The sequence below is a fragment of the Puntigrus tetrazona genome, unplaced genomic scaffold, assembly GCF_018831695.1.
Source record: "Puntigrus tetrazona isolate hp1 unplaced genomic scaffold, ASM1883169v1 S000000001, whole genome shotgun sequence".
NCBI classification, from domain to species: domain Eukaryota; kingdom Metazoa; phylum Chordata; class Actinopteri; order Cypriniformes; family Cyprinidae; genus Puntigrus; species Puntigrus tetrazona.
In genome coordinates, this window is record NW_025047681.1 from 1,384,362 (window position 1) to 1,400,686 (window position 16,325).

Below are 16,325 nucleotides of genomic sequence, written 5' to 3' on the forward strand. Positions count from 1 at the left end.
TGGCATCTTTTCGTCATCTCTCGGTCTTGTGTTTTCATTCACCATGTGCTCTGTCTTTGTGTGACCTAGTTTCTCTTTAATGTTTCCGCTTTCATTTAACAGCAAGCTTTCAATAGTTCTCTCTCATGTCTGTGAGTATAGTATATATACATCTATATATAGTCTATATGGTTTATAGAGATATATATCTCATGTCTGTGAGAAAGAATGTCTTTTACCACCCATTCATTTTGGAAAACTTCACTGTTTAATCTTCACCTTTCCAAGGTTTTGAGAATGCAGCATCACATGCATGCTTATGCAATACTCTTGATAATGACACAGGATACTGATGCAGAATAGAGAAATTATTGAAATGTACAGTATTCCCATAGCTTCATAATTACAGTTGAACACCTCCTCTATACGGTGCACAACAAGCTCATTAAGCTCTTTAGATTGCAAAATATTTAATACATTTGTAAAGTTCACTTAATTTAACACATATATACTTTTCATGTGCACATGCCAGAGATAGTAGATGGGATGTGGTGATGATGATAATTTGCTGTAGGGGCTAACAAGCTTAAATGTCATGACAGAATTAAACTAGAAACTATTCATGCAATTTTAAAATTAACACTGATTACAATTAAATAAAACAGCTCATTTAGCAGCAGGTTAAACTGAGCTGCCGGTGTTCAGTGAATGAGATGAAGGCTTTTGAGCTGAAATACAGCACACTACAGAAGGGCAGCTGTTTTGTGGATTCACTACAGAGTGTTCGTCCTGGTTTCGTTTCCAACTCTGACGTCTACGACAGCAGCAAACAGACTTTTTTAACAAATTACCAACATCAGGCCTTATGAACATGTACAGAAAACAGTCAGCAAGTGGATTCAGACACACAATCATTCGTGCATAGCGGTACATTTTCTCAACAAAAAAGTAATTACCGTAGTAATACAATGAATAATTCTCAATAAAAAGCATAAACACATAAGGAAGAACAAGAAATGTGTAAGTCAACAGCACCAGGAACAAAATGCCCAAAATTGATTTGCGCTTCTGAGCAGTCAGTGATATTGCGTGAGAAAGACCTCGACAAGTGCCAGCAAAACAGAGAATGATTATGGGATAAGGAATTAAACAGGCTATAAGCATTGGCAGAGGTCTCAAATAAATATAAGGGTATATTTCTGCACAGGTTAGAGGCACAAACCAGATGATCACAGAAATAAAACAAGAGAGTTTGAGTGATTGGTGAGATTTGTACCAGATAGGATGACAAATCAGAAGATATCGTTCAAAAGCAACACATGTCATAAAATACAGACCCACCATCAAAGAATAGTTATATGCAGCAAGCAGCATACCTTTCCATGAGATTGTTGCTGCTATCAATATACTAATGACCTGTACGAGATCTGAAAGTATTAAATTACTAACAAAAACCGAAGCAGCAGGCCTGGATTTGATGATGAAACACAAGGCGATCAGAGTTAAGATCATGGCTGAGATCTCAATGACTGAAAGGACACGGATATATACAAGTTCTGGATAACATTCCTGAAAAAGAATGTTTTCCAACTCCATCCACTTCCTAAAGAGTAAATCTTCATCGGATGCAGCTGAGTCATTGATGCTGATGTTAAGTTGAGCCATCGTTTCAGAAATTCCTGAGAAAGCACTGAATAAAAAGAAAGTCATTAGTGTCAGTATGTAAGAAATGCTTTAATTTCTCAATGTAAAATTGTATTATTAGTACAAACAGATGGCCTAACTTTTTTAGTTTGTCTAATGTTGCCAAATGGTGGAAGTGTGACTTTACAGAGAATGAAATGAACATTTTCCAGAAATGAACATTGTGTCAATTATTAACCCTCATGTTGTTTCGAACCTGGTAATAATAGTTCATCTTCGGAACACAAATAAAGATATTTTTATGAATTCTGAGAGACTTCTGTCTGAATATTCATTATCACAGCACAACAGCTAGTGTGACATTGATTTAAAAAAAATAGTTCAATAAATACTGAACAACTCACATTTGCGTGAGATTTTGTCCAGTTGATTTGTGTCTCTTTTTCCACAGAGAAGTCAAAGGAGAATATTCAGTGTTACGTTTTCCACCGCCATCAACTCACTCCAATCACACTCCAATCGCTGTCGGTCTGATGGAGAACACAATTACAAAAGTTAGCCTATTTAGTAGGCAAGTTCAACTTGCTCCTTACGACAGTAAGATCTCAGTTGAAGTAAGACGACTGGGGAAGCTGTGGTGAATGACAAGGAACAGTTGCTGAAGTAAGACAAGAGGGTGACTAGAACACAAAAACTTAGACACAATAACAAGACATTTTTCTTACAGGAATCCAAAGAAGCAGATGATTATCCAACTCAGACTAAGACCAAGAGTTCAGCTCCAACCGGAATTAAACTCAAAGTTTCACTCAACCTTTTTCAGCCTTAATTACAAAGTAAATTACAAATCATTTATATGACATTGATTATTTAAAAAAAAGTGGAATTTAAGTGGAAAACTCTTAATAAAAAAAATAAAATTGTGAATTAAAAATGGTTTCATGTTGTTAATGTGTGTCTTTTTATCATAATACCTTTAACCTATAATTATTCAGGTAAAAAGTTACTCACATCTATTCTAAACCGTGAAGCACTCACTCGCCCGCAGGTTCTTCAGGAAGTTCTTCAGGAATAATGTAGAAGACTCTCTTATGGTTGTTATTGTTTGAAGCTCAGTTTTCAGTTAAAACTAAAGCCTCACGGGAGCCGGTTGTAACAATAAACTCTTATTCTATTGGTTACAATACAAATCAGTACATGCAAAAAAGTTTTACAATCGAACTCTAGCATCAATACTAGATATGCTGTTAGGTGTCAGGTGTCCTTCACACATAATGCAGGCAGAATCTGAAGAGCAGTTTACTTTTCAGACCTTTTATAGTATTTTGGGTGATTGACATCATCATATTAGTCATCAGTTCCTCAATATCTTGTATAACCCAGTCTTCCCGTTGTAGGAACATCAGTCTCTGTAGCTCAAGGCGGTGGTCTTTCCTTTGTCACTCACATTGCTGTCTGCGTCTCACACTCTTCCGTTTCTTTTACATGGTCTTCATCTGATTCATCTCTTGCTGGTGTTTAAACATGCTGTCTTTACCCCTGGGTATCCACTAGTCAACCTTTATGTTTGAGTTTCAAAGCATTAGCTCTTAAGCCTGTATTTTACAACTGCAAGCACCTCAAAACATATGACATTAACTAAAAAGAGGAAATTACATAAACAGGTAAATAGCAATATAGCAAATGCTCTGATCGTGGGTGGCCCTGGGAAGTGGGTCATCCCAAAAAACACATTTGTCATTTTCACAATACCTGCAAAAATACATGCTGTTCCTTTAGCTTTAAACAATGCATGATATTCGACTATTCCAGACAAAAGATTGGCATCGTGAAACAATTGTGGTGATTTCTGTGGTCGTGGCTCCTAATCGGTGGTCCTGTGACATACAGTGAGCAAAGATAGCTTGAGTCAGCATGATCAACAGCATGACCATGTTTGCTGCTAAGATCCACATTTAATGACGAACCAATAAAAAATTGACATAATATCAATGCAACGTGGTCCTAAAACATAAAACTGCTTACCTCACGCTCTTAGTCCTTCCTCTTTCACCGCTTCAACTTTTTTTCTCAGAATACATGAAGAAAAATACCACTGTTAATGTGTCATTCATTCTGCTTTCAGCCCAAGGTCCTGCTGCTACGTTTTTCCATAGTAACGAGCGTCATAGCGACGTATGAGTCAATGGTTTTACCATCGTATAGTCTACAGTGTTTAGCAAGATTCATTAACTTGCATGAACAAATATGTTTTCAGTGTTAAGTAACTTTGTTAATGTTAATGTCAATAAATTTATTCATTCACTGATCACTGTGCAGTGTGACTATTGATTTAAAAAAAAAGGCTTCTGTTTTCCAAAGGAGTTTTCCCATAGCGTCTTCAGCAGAAGCAGTATCGAAAGGGAACTGCGTTACTGCATCGTTTTACTGCAATACATCTGAAGTTCTAATAAAAATAAAACCATATTAGAGCTGTAGTATTACTTATAAACAACTGCAATAGAATTGCAGTATTGCTGCAATACAGCAGTAGTACTACAATTATACTGTAATAAAATTGCAGTAGTACTTCAAAGCATAGTAAAACTGACGTACAATTCAAGCTGAGTTGATGCAAGCTGATTGGAGTCGGTGCAGCTCATATTGTGCACTAACCTGTCTTGTCTTGGTTCGGCTGGCTTTGTTTCTTAGCTCCTAATTTCCTGTCTCCTCTAGAAAGCTCTAGATTCCACTTCTACAGTTGGATTCGCCAAGGATGTCCATCTCCATTGAGGCTGCCTATTGTGTCTCTGTGCTACCCAGGTAGCATACCTCCCAAGGACTTTTCTGTACGTTTGACATCAGTTAATAAGTCTGTGATTGAACCGCACTTGAAATCTTTTGTCTTGTTATATTGCTTTGAGATATTCACAATTTCTGTCACGCTAAACAAGAAATGATTTTACTTTTCTTAAACTTAAAATAACAAGAGATGCATGAGCATACCAACACTCTCCCCACAGCAGACCCACACCTGCTTCACTGTACCCACAGAGTACCAGGCTTTAACAGGCTACTTGCACACACACTCTGGAGCGACAGAGAACTGAGGTGGACCTGGAGCCTAACAGAGCCAGAGGGATGGATGGATGAGGCGTAGCTGGAGGAGTCTGGTGGCTACAAGGGATAATTCTCTTGTCCTCCAACCTCAGAAAGAAAACGTCAGTGCAGTGTGCAAATTGATGAACAGTTTGTGAAAGTTTGTTATCTTGTCAGTTTGTGAAAGTTGTCTGTTTAATTTTCAGATCATTGTGAGAGCATGTTTCAGCTTAAATTAAAAAGACTATTTTTTAATTCAATGCGAACAACACAGCAACAAAAGAAAATGCTGACAAATGGAATGTCTCACTCACCCAATGGTTATGCTACTCTGCTAGTAAAACAAAAAGCGAGAATGTTCTTACTTGTTGGTGGCTATCTTTTGCGGGTTAAATTTTAGGTATATGTTTTTCAGTTTCTATTGACAATGACAATGAAGACAGTCTTTGCAGGTGTATGCAAGACATTTACATCTTTTTTGTACACACAAGCAGGATTGCGTGTTCTTGAGAAGTCAGCCACACATGGGTCAAATGAGGCTGGAGAGGATTCAGATTATATTCCAATTTTGAATGAAGTTCCACTTTCTGTAGTTACCAAGTGATGAAGAGGACGTGCATGGTGTAAATTTAACAGTGTGTTGAAATAAAAATCGGTTTGGCATGCATTATTAGTTCCCTGGTAAGCATTTAAGAATTTACGATCCCTATAATCTTTCAAGTATGGAGTTATCTGTGAAATATACATTCTAGATTGTTAAACAAATTGTTTACCAGGGTGCTGTTGAATAGGCTGCTTTCAGTGTAGCTGTCACGAGTCTTTGAAACTCTTGAAACTTCCGTTCATTTATGCACTTCACCTGGACTACAGTTCCCATCATCCATCTCACTGATGACTCACACACAGCTGAATGCACTGATTACACAGCTGCTTCCAATCAAACACGCTACTTAAGTCGTGAGCTGTGTCTCAATCCGTAGGTTTGTCGAAGGCTGTCGAAGGCTGTCGAAGGCTGTCGAAGGCTGTCGAAGGCTGTCGAAGGCTGTCGAAGGCTGTCGAGGCTGTCGAAGGCTGTCGAAGGCTGTCGAAGGCTGTCGAAGGCTGTCGAAGGCTGTCGAAGGCTGTCGAAGGCTGTCGAAGGCTGTCGAAGGCTGTCGAAGGCTGTCGAAGGCTGTCGAAGGCTGTCGAAGGCTGTCGAAGGCTGTCGAAGGCTGTTTAATTTGTAGGCCAATTTTGTCATGGCGGCACACGGAAGACCATCCTAATTCACGATGCGTCTTCTGAAGGCTGCATTTGAAGACAGATTGCATCACTGTGGCATGATGAAGGCTGCCGTAATTCAAACGTGACTTCCTCTATATCACCAGCAAATTGAAGGACACATCAGATGGTCACTTCGCAGTCTACCCTACCCCTAAATTTACGTTGTGTGGTGAAAACCGGACTTTTATTAAAACTACATTGTGGTGATGGTTCTTTTGGTAAATAGAATTACTTAAATATCTGTAAAAGACCATTTTTTTGTAGCGTTACTGTCCTGTGAGGGGGAAAAAATTAAGTACTTTACATTTGTATGGGATTATTTTTTTTCTTTATATTCCACCACTTTAATTTGCAAATGAAATGAGCAAAGTCACAGCTGTAAGTGTCCATGTTGCAGACAGTGAACTCTTGTGGTAAATGAACAGAAGGGCAGGGAAAACATTTTTCCAATGCTTGACTCTCTTCATCTTCACAATGCTGTTTAAGTCTTTTCTATTGTATATGTGGGGTCATGTGATGACAATAAATTAAGAAGGCATGTTCAGTACCCTAATCGTTAATATAAAATCAGAATGTGTTTCATATGAATACACCATAAAATATGGTACTGGTCTTCCGTGTTTTTTCCTTTGCTTGACATCTTCATGCTCCTTTTAGAGTCTTTACCATGAAAAATGTGGGGCATGTGACAACAATAAATTAACGAGACATGTTCAGTAAGTATTTATTATAAAATAGCACTTACGTTGATTTTATGGTTTATTCTGATAAAACATTTATTTCTGATACTGGTCCTGAAACTGATGATTACGCTGCCTATAATATCTCTTTGCAAGATATTCTGAATGAGATTGGTGTCATTTTCCCAATTGATGGGGGGTGAGGACGGGTTTTTGAACATCTCGCTACAAGATGAGAGTCTTCCACAGCTATTAACACTTGTAGAACTCTCGCAGGTTGTGCTATGAAAGTAGTCAAAACACTTTTTTTGACCAAAGACACTATAACGTTAACACACAAAGCTGCATACGTCAACCAGCACAAATCTTACTCCAACAGCTCCATCCAGTGGTTGGAATATATTAGAACAACCAAAAAAGTGGACGTGCATCACACCTTAACCCATGGTGAAGTCAGATTTGGTCCATGTTATGTAGATGCGTATTACGAGTTTAATGGCGATAGAAACCTTTTCAGGCACGGATGTACTTGTACCGATTTGAACCCTCACAGTACATTTTCCGTTGTTGTTTTTCCAGTGTTACAATAAAGTGTTGAATTAACACTAAACAGATTGGATTTAACACCAGTAGTGTCATCTTTAAATCAGAGTTGGTGTCATTTTGCGTCGTTTCAAGTGTTAACTCTCATTTAGAGTTAACTAAGCCACGCCCCAGTTTACGTACAAAACGTCTTGATTGAACCGGACCGCATGCGGACAGACGCCATTTTACCTCTGAGGAAGCGTGGCGGTAAGTCTGATGTTTTAACTTCTTAATACATATTAATCAGAGAAATCGTGCAAGTTAATTAAAGTATTTATCATTTTTTAACCATAGACTTATCTTGTTCGATCAAAAATAACTTTATTAATGAATAACTATCATTACACAGCCTGCGAGCTCTAACGTGATTTCTGTGAGTTACCGTATCATTCCACTGTTCAAGTTAAATTATGTAAAAGCTTTATTATGAATAGATTCGTGTTTCGTGGCGTCTCGCATATGGTTATTGCTTTTTATTTACTGTAACGTTAGTCATAAGCGCGTTCAGGAATATTATTTCCGATGGACATCCTCGGCTGTCGTCGCATGTGGAAATTCTATCACTGAAATTATCATCAGACTAAAACAAAAAATACAATTTTAATTTGAAGATTCCGCTTGGTTATTTAAATGGTCAGTCAGAATGTGCCTTTGACCTTGATCTTGGTTTTTGTACCAGTAATATTAATTTACTGTAAAAATAATTGCACCATGGCTGTGTAATTGTAGTAATTTGTAGATGAATATTTTAGGTCTCTATATCCTGAAGTAAATTTCACTTTGTTTTTCTGTTTCAGTTCTAAGCAAATCAGTAGGCTGGTTGATGACTTTCTTTTAAGGAGGAAATTACACTTTAATGGTCGGGTTTTAGGTTAATTTCAACGTTAGCTTTTTTTTTTTTTAAATCAGAAGTTGTATTTGTTAACATTAGTTAATGCACTGTGAATTAACATGAACAAGCAATGAATAATTTTTTCATGAACAAAAATTAATAAATGCTGTAACAAATATATTGTTCATTGTTAGTTCATGGTAGTCAAAACATTGTAAAGTTTTGTTTCAAATTGAATCAAACTGTATTTATAGAAAACCAGTAAGTAGTATTTATTCCTCTGTAATCCAGGAGTTCAGACGTTAAAATCACTATGATCCCCAAGGGAGGACTGGATATGTAAGTCATTATCTGTGATCAAAACTTGCAATATTGTTCTTTTGTCATTTTTAAATTTCTCAAGGGAGGGTAGTTTTTTTTTTTTTTTTTTCCCGAATTTCATTTTGTCAGGAACATTTTTATGATGGCCAAAAAAACACTGGATTCTTGTCGTGGCGCTTTAAGACCGTACAAAGGGGGACAAAACCTGCAGATAAGGATGATCCAAAAACAGGAAAAGGAGGCCCTCTGCTTGACAGACAGCTGTGCTACTATGAAGATCAGCTGGATAATGATCAAAGTCTTGAGGCCATCTCTTTGATGAATCATACAAGTGAAAGTGAGGTCATCATGCAGAAGATGAGGGCAACGCTTGAATACAGACAGCGCCTTGTCCATGATACAGAGAGGTCCACTACTGTTCTTTCAGTTTTTCCTCGATTTCTGGATACTAAAGGATTGGCATGAACTTTTGTCTTTACATATTTAAAGCAAAATAATATGCTAGTTTCAGAGAACTGTCAAATAGTCTGCTTTGTTGAAACTGACTACATTTAGTTTGTGACTACATTGAATGTTCTGTGGTCATTTCTTTACTTGTTTTCTTCTGCTGTAGATTCTTCAAGATTTCACGCTCCTCTTTGGGTCTGAAACTGCTTCCAGACTTTTGGAAAGGTGGCCAACAGCTTTCAAAGCAAAAGTTATCAGACTAGCAGAATCGTTGACTCCCACTCCACTGCTGAAGAGGTTACTGTCATCTGCCAATCAGAACAGAGAAGGCAGTAAAGGCCAGGATTCTTCAGGTAGAGTTGTACAGAAGTAACTTAACTTTTAGTAAGGCGTTGCAGTTAAAATATACCAGACTTGTTGTATTGTAAACATTTAACGTGTTCTGTGTTTTTCAGAATGGGACATATAAAGTACTTTTACTGACCTACAAGGCTCTAAATGGTTTAGCCCCCATTTATCTGACCAGCCTTCTGTCTCGCTACAACCCGTCACGCTCTTTAAGATCTCAAAACTCAGGGCTCCTGGTAGTTCCTCGTATAGCAAAGTCTACTAAAGGTGGTCGAGCGTTTTCACATTTGGCACCCAAACTCTGGAATAACCTTCCTGCTAATGTTCGGGGATCAGACACACTCTCTGTTTAAGTTTAGGCTAAAGACATCTTTTTAGCAAAGCATACTCATAAAGATTCACATAAACCTATGCTACAGTACATTGTGATTCCCAATAGTATGAATGGCCGCTACGCTAATTATCCTTTTGTCTCCACCTCGGAATGCACATCCCGAGGCATCTAGTTACCGAGCCTCTCCAGTAGACCCCGTGAGGAGATGACCTTCCTGCGATGACGTCGAGGAAAACTTAACCTTCCGTCTGGACTAATTCTATCTTGAATTTTCTTGTATTGTAATTCATCCTGTTGTGTAGTGATTTGCTTTTGTTGTGTAATGATTAGCTTTTGTGCAGCTGCTTTGGAACAATAGCCATTGTAAAAAGCGCTATACAAATAAACTTGAATTGAATATCTTCCTTCTTTCCTTTTACTCCTGCATGTTTTATCACCCCAGGCTTCAGGAAGAAAACCCAAGAGATCAGTATCTCTCAGGCTGTTGACCATCTTGTGGTGTTTCACAAAGTAGGTAACTGCACTGGTGAGATATATGTATGTGTATATGTGTGTGTGTGTATGATAAATATTGCTGTAGTTATGTCGTTATTGATATTTTTTTCCTACCTCATTCAGGCATGCCGGAGTAACACCTTGAGATGGAAGAGAATCGTCAGCCATACATTCTTGCCTCAGGGAGCAGCAAAGAAACCATCAGCAAGTTCTTCATTGTGGTAGATAAAAAGGTCATCCTTTGTCAGGCATCTTGTTCACTAGCCGCAATAGACGAACTCTTCAAGGTCCATTTTGTTTTCAGCATCAGTTATGATCTTCCACTCAAAAATATGTACACCTTTCTCCAGACCACAGTATACAGAACTGACGTCGGCACCACACGTGAAAGCCCAAGGGTAAAGGAGCTCAGAGCTAAAATCTTGAATGACGTTTAAATGCTACATCTGTAAATCAGTCTTTGCTAGAACAGTAAGATTAATTCGGCACCTTAAACTTGTACATGGTTTGTACCCTGGAAAGAAATTTGAGCTGGTTTGTGCTCAGGATGATTGTTCCTTGCGATTTAAAAGTTATGCAGGGTTTAGAAACATTTAACTAGGTTTCATTTTAGGGGTGTAGCATCAAGTAGTGAGAATGTATTACAAAATCAAGCTCCGAATCCTGATGAAGCAGAGTCACTTGTTGTGTCTGACACAGAGCAAAGATCGGATAATGATGCAAGTTTGCATCTATGTTCTTCTGTTTCAAGGGATAGTTCCAGGGAAATGTGTGCATCCATAATGGCTAATTCGCAGGGTAACGGTGTTGCAAACAGTGTAATTATGTCAGTTGTTGAAAGCATGGAAGATTTTTTTCTCTTAAACTTGTATGGAAATCATTGACAATGTTTTAAATGTTGTGCCTGTTGATAGCACAAATAGAAGTTCAGTTGAAGTTTTTAACAGTTTTCATAATCCATTCTCTGATTTTAATACTGATACAAAATGGAGAAAATATTTCAGTGAGAAATGGGGAGTTGTCGAGCCTATTGAAATGCACTTAGGTGTCCGATACGATTCAAGAAGAAATAAAACCTCTGGAATGTATGAACAGATACCTGTTAATGACACCTTTTTTTATATATATATATATATATATATATATATATATATATATATATATATATATATATATATATATTATTCCTCTTCTGAATACTCTTGAGCAGTGCACTTCACTTTTGAAACTGCAAACCCATTAGGGTCTAAACAGGGGATTACTAAAAACTTGGTTGTTTATTTTTTTTGTGCTTCGTAACCTGCCACCACGCATAAATTCTTTCTTAATGAACATCTAATATCTTTGTTCCATTCTGAAGATGGAAAAAAGTATGGTATGGACTGAATACTTGACCCATTAATTGATGTCAAAGTACTTGAGCAGGAGGGAATAAAGGTGTCATTTTCTGAGGAGCCCATCTTTGGTACCATTGCGCAAATTACTGGTGATAACTTGGGTCTAAATTGTGTTCTTGGTTATGTTGAATCGTTTTCTGCAAAATATTACTGCAGACTGTGTCTCACTGACAGGGTGTTGGCACAGGAAGTATTTAGCGAGGATGATCCATGTGTGATCTTGCGTAACAGAAACCTAAATGAAGAGCATTACAAGTATCTTTCCGACAACCCCAATGAAAACTCCTATTACGGTGTTAAAAGAAATTCTGTACTCAATACCTTGACTTACTTTAATGTATCTGAGAACTTTGTGCTGGATATTATGCATGATGTCCTCGAAGGAGTTGCTCAGTATGAGGTGACACTGCTCTTTGAATATATGAGTTGCAATCTAATTTCTAGCAATTCCATTACTCAAAGATTGTATGCCTTCAACTATGGCTATTTGGACAAAAATAACCGTCCAGGAACCTGGACCAGGAAATGGCATTGGACTCAATCCAAGTCAGACATTGTGTCTCATTAGGAACATCCCTCTCATATTTGGTGATGTTGTCCCTGAGGGAGATAAGCACTGGCATTTGATGTTGCTTCTCTTACAGATTGTTAATATTATATTTTCCCCTTGCATCTCTGAAGGAATGACGATCCTTTTGAAGCATCTGATAGCAGAGCATCACAAATTGTTCAGGGAGTTATGTCCTAAGAATCTCATTCCGAAACATCATCTAATGCTTCATTACCCTAACTGCATCAGGCAAATTGGCCCACTGATTCACGTATGGACTATGCGGTATGAAGCGAAACACAGGTTTTTTAAGGAAAAACCTGACAAAATCTCTTGCCAAAAAACATCAACTAGCCATTGCCTATCACTGGGAATCCTGCAATATGAAAGGTATTGAGTCTGGCCCTGTTTCAAATGAATTGTTGTCGTCTAACCTTGAAAATTGATTTAATTTCAGAGCAGCTCCACATTCTAGTGAGATAACCGTATCATGGGTTAAGTGTCATGGCATTGAGTATTGCAGTGGATTTGTTGTTTGCTTAAACTTAGTTGATGATGCACCTGTCTTTGATTCCATCCTTGATGATAATTTGACCAATTTTTCCAGAGTTTGTTGAACATCTCCATGCCTTCAATGTTGTTGCACAAGAGAACAGTCTTGTACTCAAAAAACCTGAAGATTTCTACAAGCCATTTGATTTACAAATGTCTTATGGCAACGTATATTTTACATAGTTTTGGACTGTTATATTTAAGGCACTGACTTGATGCCTTTAGTGTTTTGTGGTGGAATTAAGTTTTAAAGAGAGTTATATAGAGTAATGTATTATTTTCTGATTGTGATTTTGTAATGGTTAATGGAGACCATTAACAAAAAAACAACAAATTGCAACATCCTTTTAGTGTTTCATTTTGTTACTAAAAAGGTGTACTATCAGCATGAGTGTAATCTATGACTCCAATTAGGTTGAGGAGACTGTAGTTTCCATTTTTCTATAGTGTTAGTCCAACACCGGAAGAGTGTAGAATTTTGACACTTCCAGTGTTTGCTACAAAGCTGCACTCAACTCTGCAACAGTGTTGTAGTTATCTTCTTTGGTGTTATCTTCATATTTTACTCTCTGTGTTCATTGTAACACTGTGTTGGAAGCAACACTTTTAAAAGTGTTGAATTAACACTTTGTGGGTGGTTCCCATATATACACTTTCAAAGTGTTGAAATTAACACTATTGGTGTTGATTTCCGGATTTCAAATTTACTGTGCTGTAGGGCTGGGCGGTATGACCAAAATTTTACTTCACGGTATGAGAAATTTTATTTCACGGTAACTATATCTTTCACGATATAGTTTTTAAATGGTAGTTATTCCAGAAAATGTACAAAAGGGCCTTATATAATAAGCTTGAATATTTAAGAAAAGGACTTGATCTTATTTGATTTTGTATTTTATTTTTAACCTTATAAATATAGTAAACAAAATATGACATATGAACAACAATTCCAATGTATGTCACATTTCACAGCTTGATGTGGACAAACTTTTCTAAAGTAACATCTCACAGATATAAAATATATCTCAAGTAAATAACAGGAAAAGAAAACTTAAATATGAAAATATAAATATGTAAACACTAAGGAAATATCAAACAGTTTTTACTTCAAAAATACAAAATATAAACAATTACAATTCTTTTATGAAAAAATTGAAAGTGATCACTACTTGTTGAAAATATGAAGCAAAAAAAAATCTAATCAATTCACTTATCAATTCAATAAACATTGAAAAATAAAACAAACATAAAACTTCTCAGAACAATTACAAATTGTGTGCAAGGAAAACAAGCTGGTCTACCATCTCAGGTTTCAGTGATGATCTGTGGCATGTGACAATATTCCCACTTGTGCTAAAAGCCCGCTCGGATGGGGCACTTGTGGCAGGGATGCAGCGGTATTTTTTTGCCAGGCTAGCAAATTGGCCTCATGTTGCCTCCACCATTCCAGGGGGTTGGTCTCGCCATCAACTTCAACGGTCTGTAAATAGCTGGTAAGCTCCATTTCAATGGACTCTCTCTCTGACTGAGGAAAATCTTGCCGATTACGTGACGTGATTTTGAAGAAGCTGCCCAAACTCTTCTTCTGTTTCTTAGCAGGAAGCTCTGACTCCTCAGCAGCTTCGACTTGTGGCACAGAGACTCCCTCAGCAGACTTTGATTGTTTAGCTGCAAGACTCTCCATCTCTGCTGCTGCTTTTACCTTCATGTTGTCGACTCTCTCGTGTATGTATGTGGTTTTAAAGCGAGGATCGAGAAGGGATGCCATGTCAAGCAGCTCCTGGGTTGATTGCTCTGCATATTTCTCATTCAGATAGTCAAGAATGCTCTTTTTGATGCCCTTGGTTAGCTGGGTATCATCATCCTGTGGCTTAAGAACCTGCTCACTGAAAAGATGAAGCACAGGTTTCACGTATGAAACACTAACGTATTGTTCCCCAGATAAGGCATCAGTGAACTCCACAAGAGGGCTTAATGCTTTGTTCACGGATTCGAGAACATCAACATCCTGCCATGTTAGAGCTAAATGTCTGGTCTTTTTGTCAGCTTGCAGGACTTGTGTTAGAGCTTTCTCCTGCTCTAAGACCCTTTCGATCATTTTTTGTTTGGAGGCCCATCTTGTCGGAGTCTCTGTGATGAGTTTATGAGCAGGCAAGCCTAGCTGTGTCTGAGCGTTAGCCAGTTCACGCTGTCTTTTCCAGGTGTTTGTGAAAGCACTAACTACTTTCTTGCAGACCTCAAATGCACGATCAACCTGGGGCACCTTCACACCTCTCTCTGTTTAGAAAGATTGAGAAAGGGGTATGTGTAAACATGCTGTAAAATTAGCTGACAAACAGATTTTACAATACATTTAAATATGTATAAAACGCTTATCTCGGATGCAAATGTCATTGAAATAAAACCTTAAATGTTTATTAATTTCAGATACATTTCAAGGTAAGAATAAAACTAAAATGATACCTATCTATGAGGAATTTTATAATGCTTTTTAAACTGAATTTTTTTTTTAATTTTTAAATAAGGAACTGTAAGGCATAATTTAATGTTAACACATGATTTCTTACATTATTATAAAAAAGTCATTAAGGTAAATTATCAATAACAAAGATTCATAAATGCTGTTGAAGTGTAGTTCATTATTTGTTCATGTTAACTAATCTAGCTAACTGTTAGCACATGCAATCTTACTGAAAACTGATGCTAAAGTGAATGTTAAAGACAGTGATGAGAACTATTATTATGATCATTATTTGATTTTTTTTTTCTTTTTTTTTTTTAGACTCTTACCGATTGCTAAATGAAGACGGTGGCCAAAACACTGTAACCTCGTCCAGTCATTTAGTTGCAGCGCTCTGATGTTGTTTGTGGCATTATCTGTGGTGACACAGACTTGGTGCTCCTCTTGCAATCCCCATGACTGAAGCGCTTCCTTTAGACTTTGCGCTATCATCTCTCCAGTGTGATCTTCTGGAAAGTAGGATGTCTGTAGACACCTACTGTACAGTGACCAGTCTTTGATGAAGTGGACTGTCAGGCTCATATACGGCTGCGTAGTGCGGCTCGTCCACAAATCTGTTGTCGTTCCAAAGTATTCAACATTACTGAGCTCCTGTTCAATTCTCAGTCGGCATTCTCTGTACGTTGTTGGCAACGCAACTTTGCTAAAGTGCTTGCGGCTCAGCATTACATAGCGCGGATCAAGGGTTTTGATTAGGTCTCGAAAACCCTTCTTTTCCACAGTGTAAACTGGTGCCATGTCTTTGCAAATATGCATCGTAATTGCATGGGTTCTTTCTTTCCATCGTTTTGAGCTTTTTTCATACGGCACGGCTTTGGTAAAAAAAAAAAAAAAAAAAAAAAAAAGCCAAAGTGGTTTGAACGGAGGTAAATTTTTCTTTTTGGCTGACGGGCCGCTTGCTTGCATCTTTTGGCTTTGTTGTGGGTGTTTTTTTTTAAGGTGGTAAAACAGATTGCTTGTGCTACCGCTGCTAGTGAGTACATTAGCATGACACAGTTTGCAAATCACGTTTTTCTGCTCGTTATCAGATTGTGCAAACCCGAACCAAGTCCACACAACAGACGTTGCACCTCTTTTAATGACGAGTTCCTCCTCCTGCTCAGGTTTTTTTTTTGAGCCCTCCTCCTCTGTTCGTTTCTCCTTTTCCATGTTTCACAACCTCCCAGCGTATCCTTCAGTCTTGCATTCAGCGGTTTGACCGGTCTCAGCCTCACGCGTGCTGCACGTATGTTGGCCACGCCCACTTATTTACATTTCGCGGTATACACGGAATAAAAAAATCTTTTACGGTACACATTT

At 37.7% G+C, this 16,325-nt stretch overlaps 2 protein-coding genes across 3 annotated transcripts; both read right to left on the minus strand.

The window, feature by feature from the left end:
• Window positions 1-246: 246 nt before the first annotated feature.
• On the minus strand, window positions 247-2,886 carry LOC122331722 (lysophosphatidic acid receptor 6-like). 2 transcript variants are annotated; one of them, XM_043229231.1, is made up of 4 exons: window positions 2,635-2,886; window positions 2,349-2,447; window positions 2,028-2,153; window positions 247-1,669 (listed from the first exon to the last, which is right to left on the minus strand). In XM_043229231.1, exon 4 carries the CDS (start codon window positions 1,642-1,644, stop codon window positions 661-663), a length of 984 nt encoding a protein of 327 aa, XP_043085166.1. In that variant the 5' UTR covers window positions 1,645-1,669; window positions 2,028-2,153; window positions 2,349-2,447; window positions 2,635-2,886; the 3' UTR covers window positions 247-660. The 2 variants fall into 2 exon arrangements, with proteins under 2 accessions (XP_043085166.1, XP_043085165.1); XM_043229230.1 differs by lacking the exon at window positions 2,349-2,447.
• A 10,884-nt stretch (window positions 2,887-13,770) lies between these two features.
• LOC122331466 (E3 SUMO-protein ligase ZBED1-like) lies at window positions 13,771-15,821 on the minus strand. Its single transcript, XM_043228914.1, has 3 exons — window positions 15,296-15,821; window positions 14,047-14,782; window positions 13,771-13,918 (listed from the first exon to the last, which is right to left on the minus strand). Exons 1-3 carry the CDS (start codon window positions 15,780-15,782, stop codon window positions 13,771-13,773), a joined length of 1,371 nt encoding a protein of 456 aa, XP_043084849.1. The 5' UTR covers window positions 15,783-15,821.
• Between the last annotated feature and the right edge of the window lie 504 nt (window positions 15,822-16,325).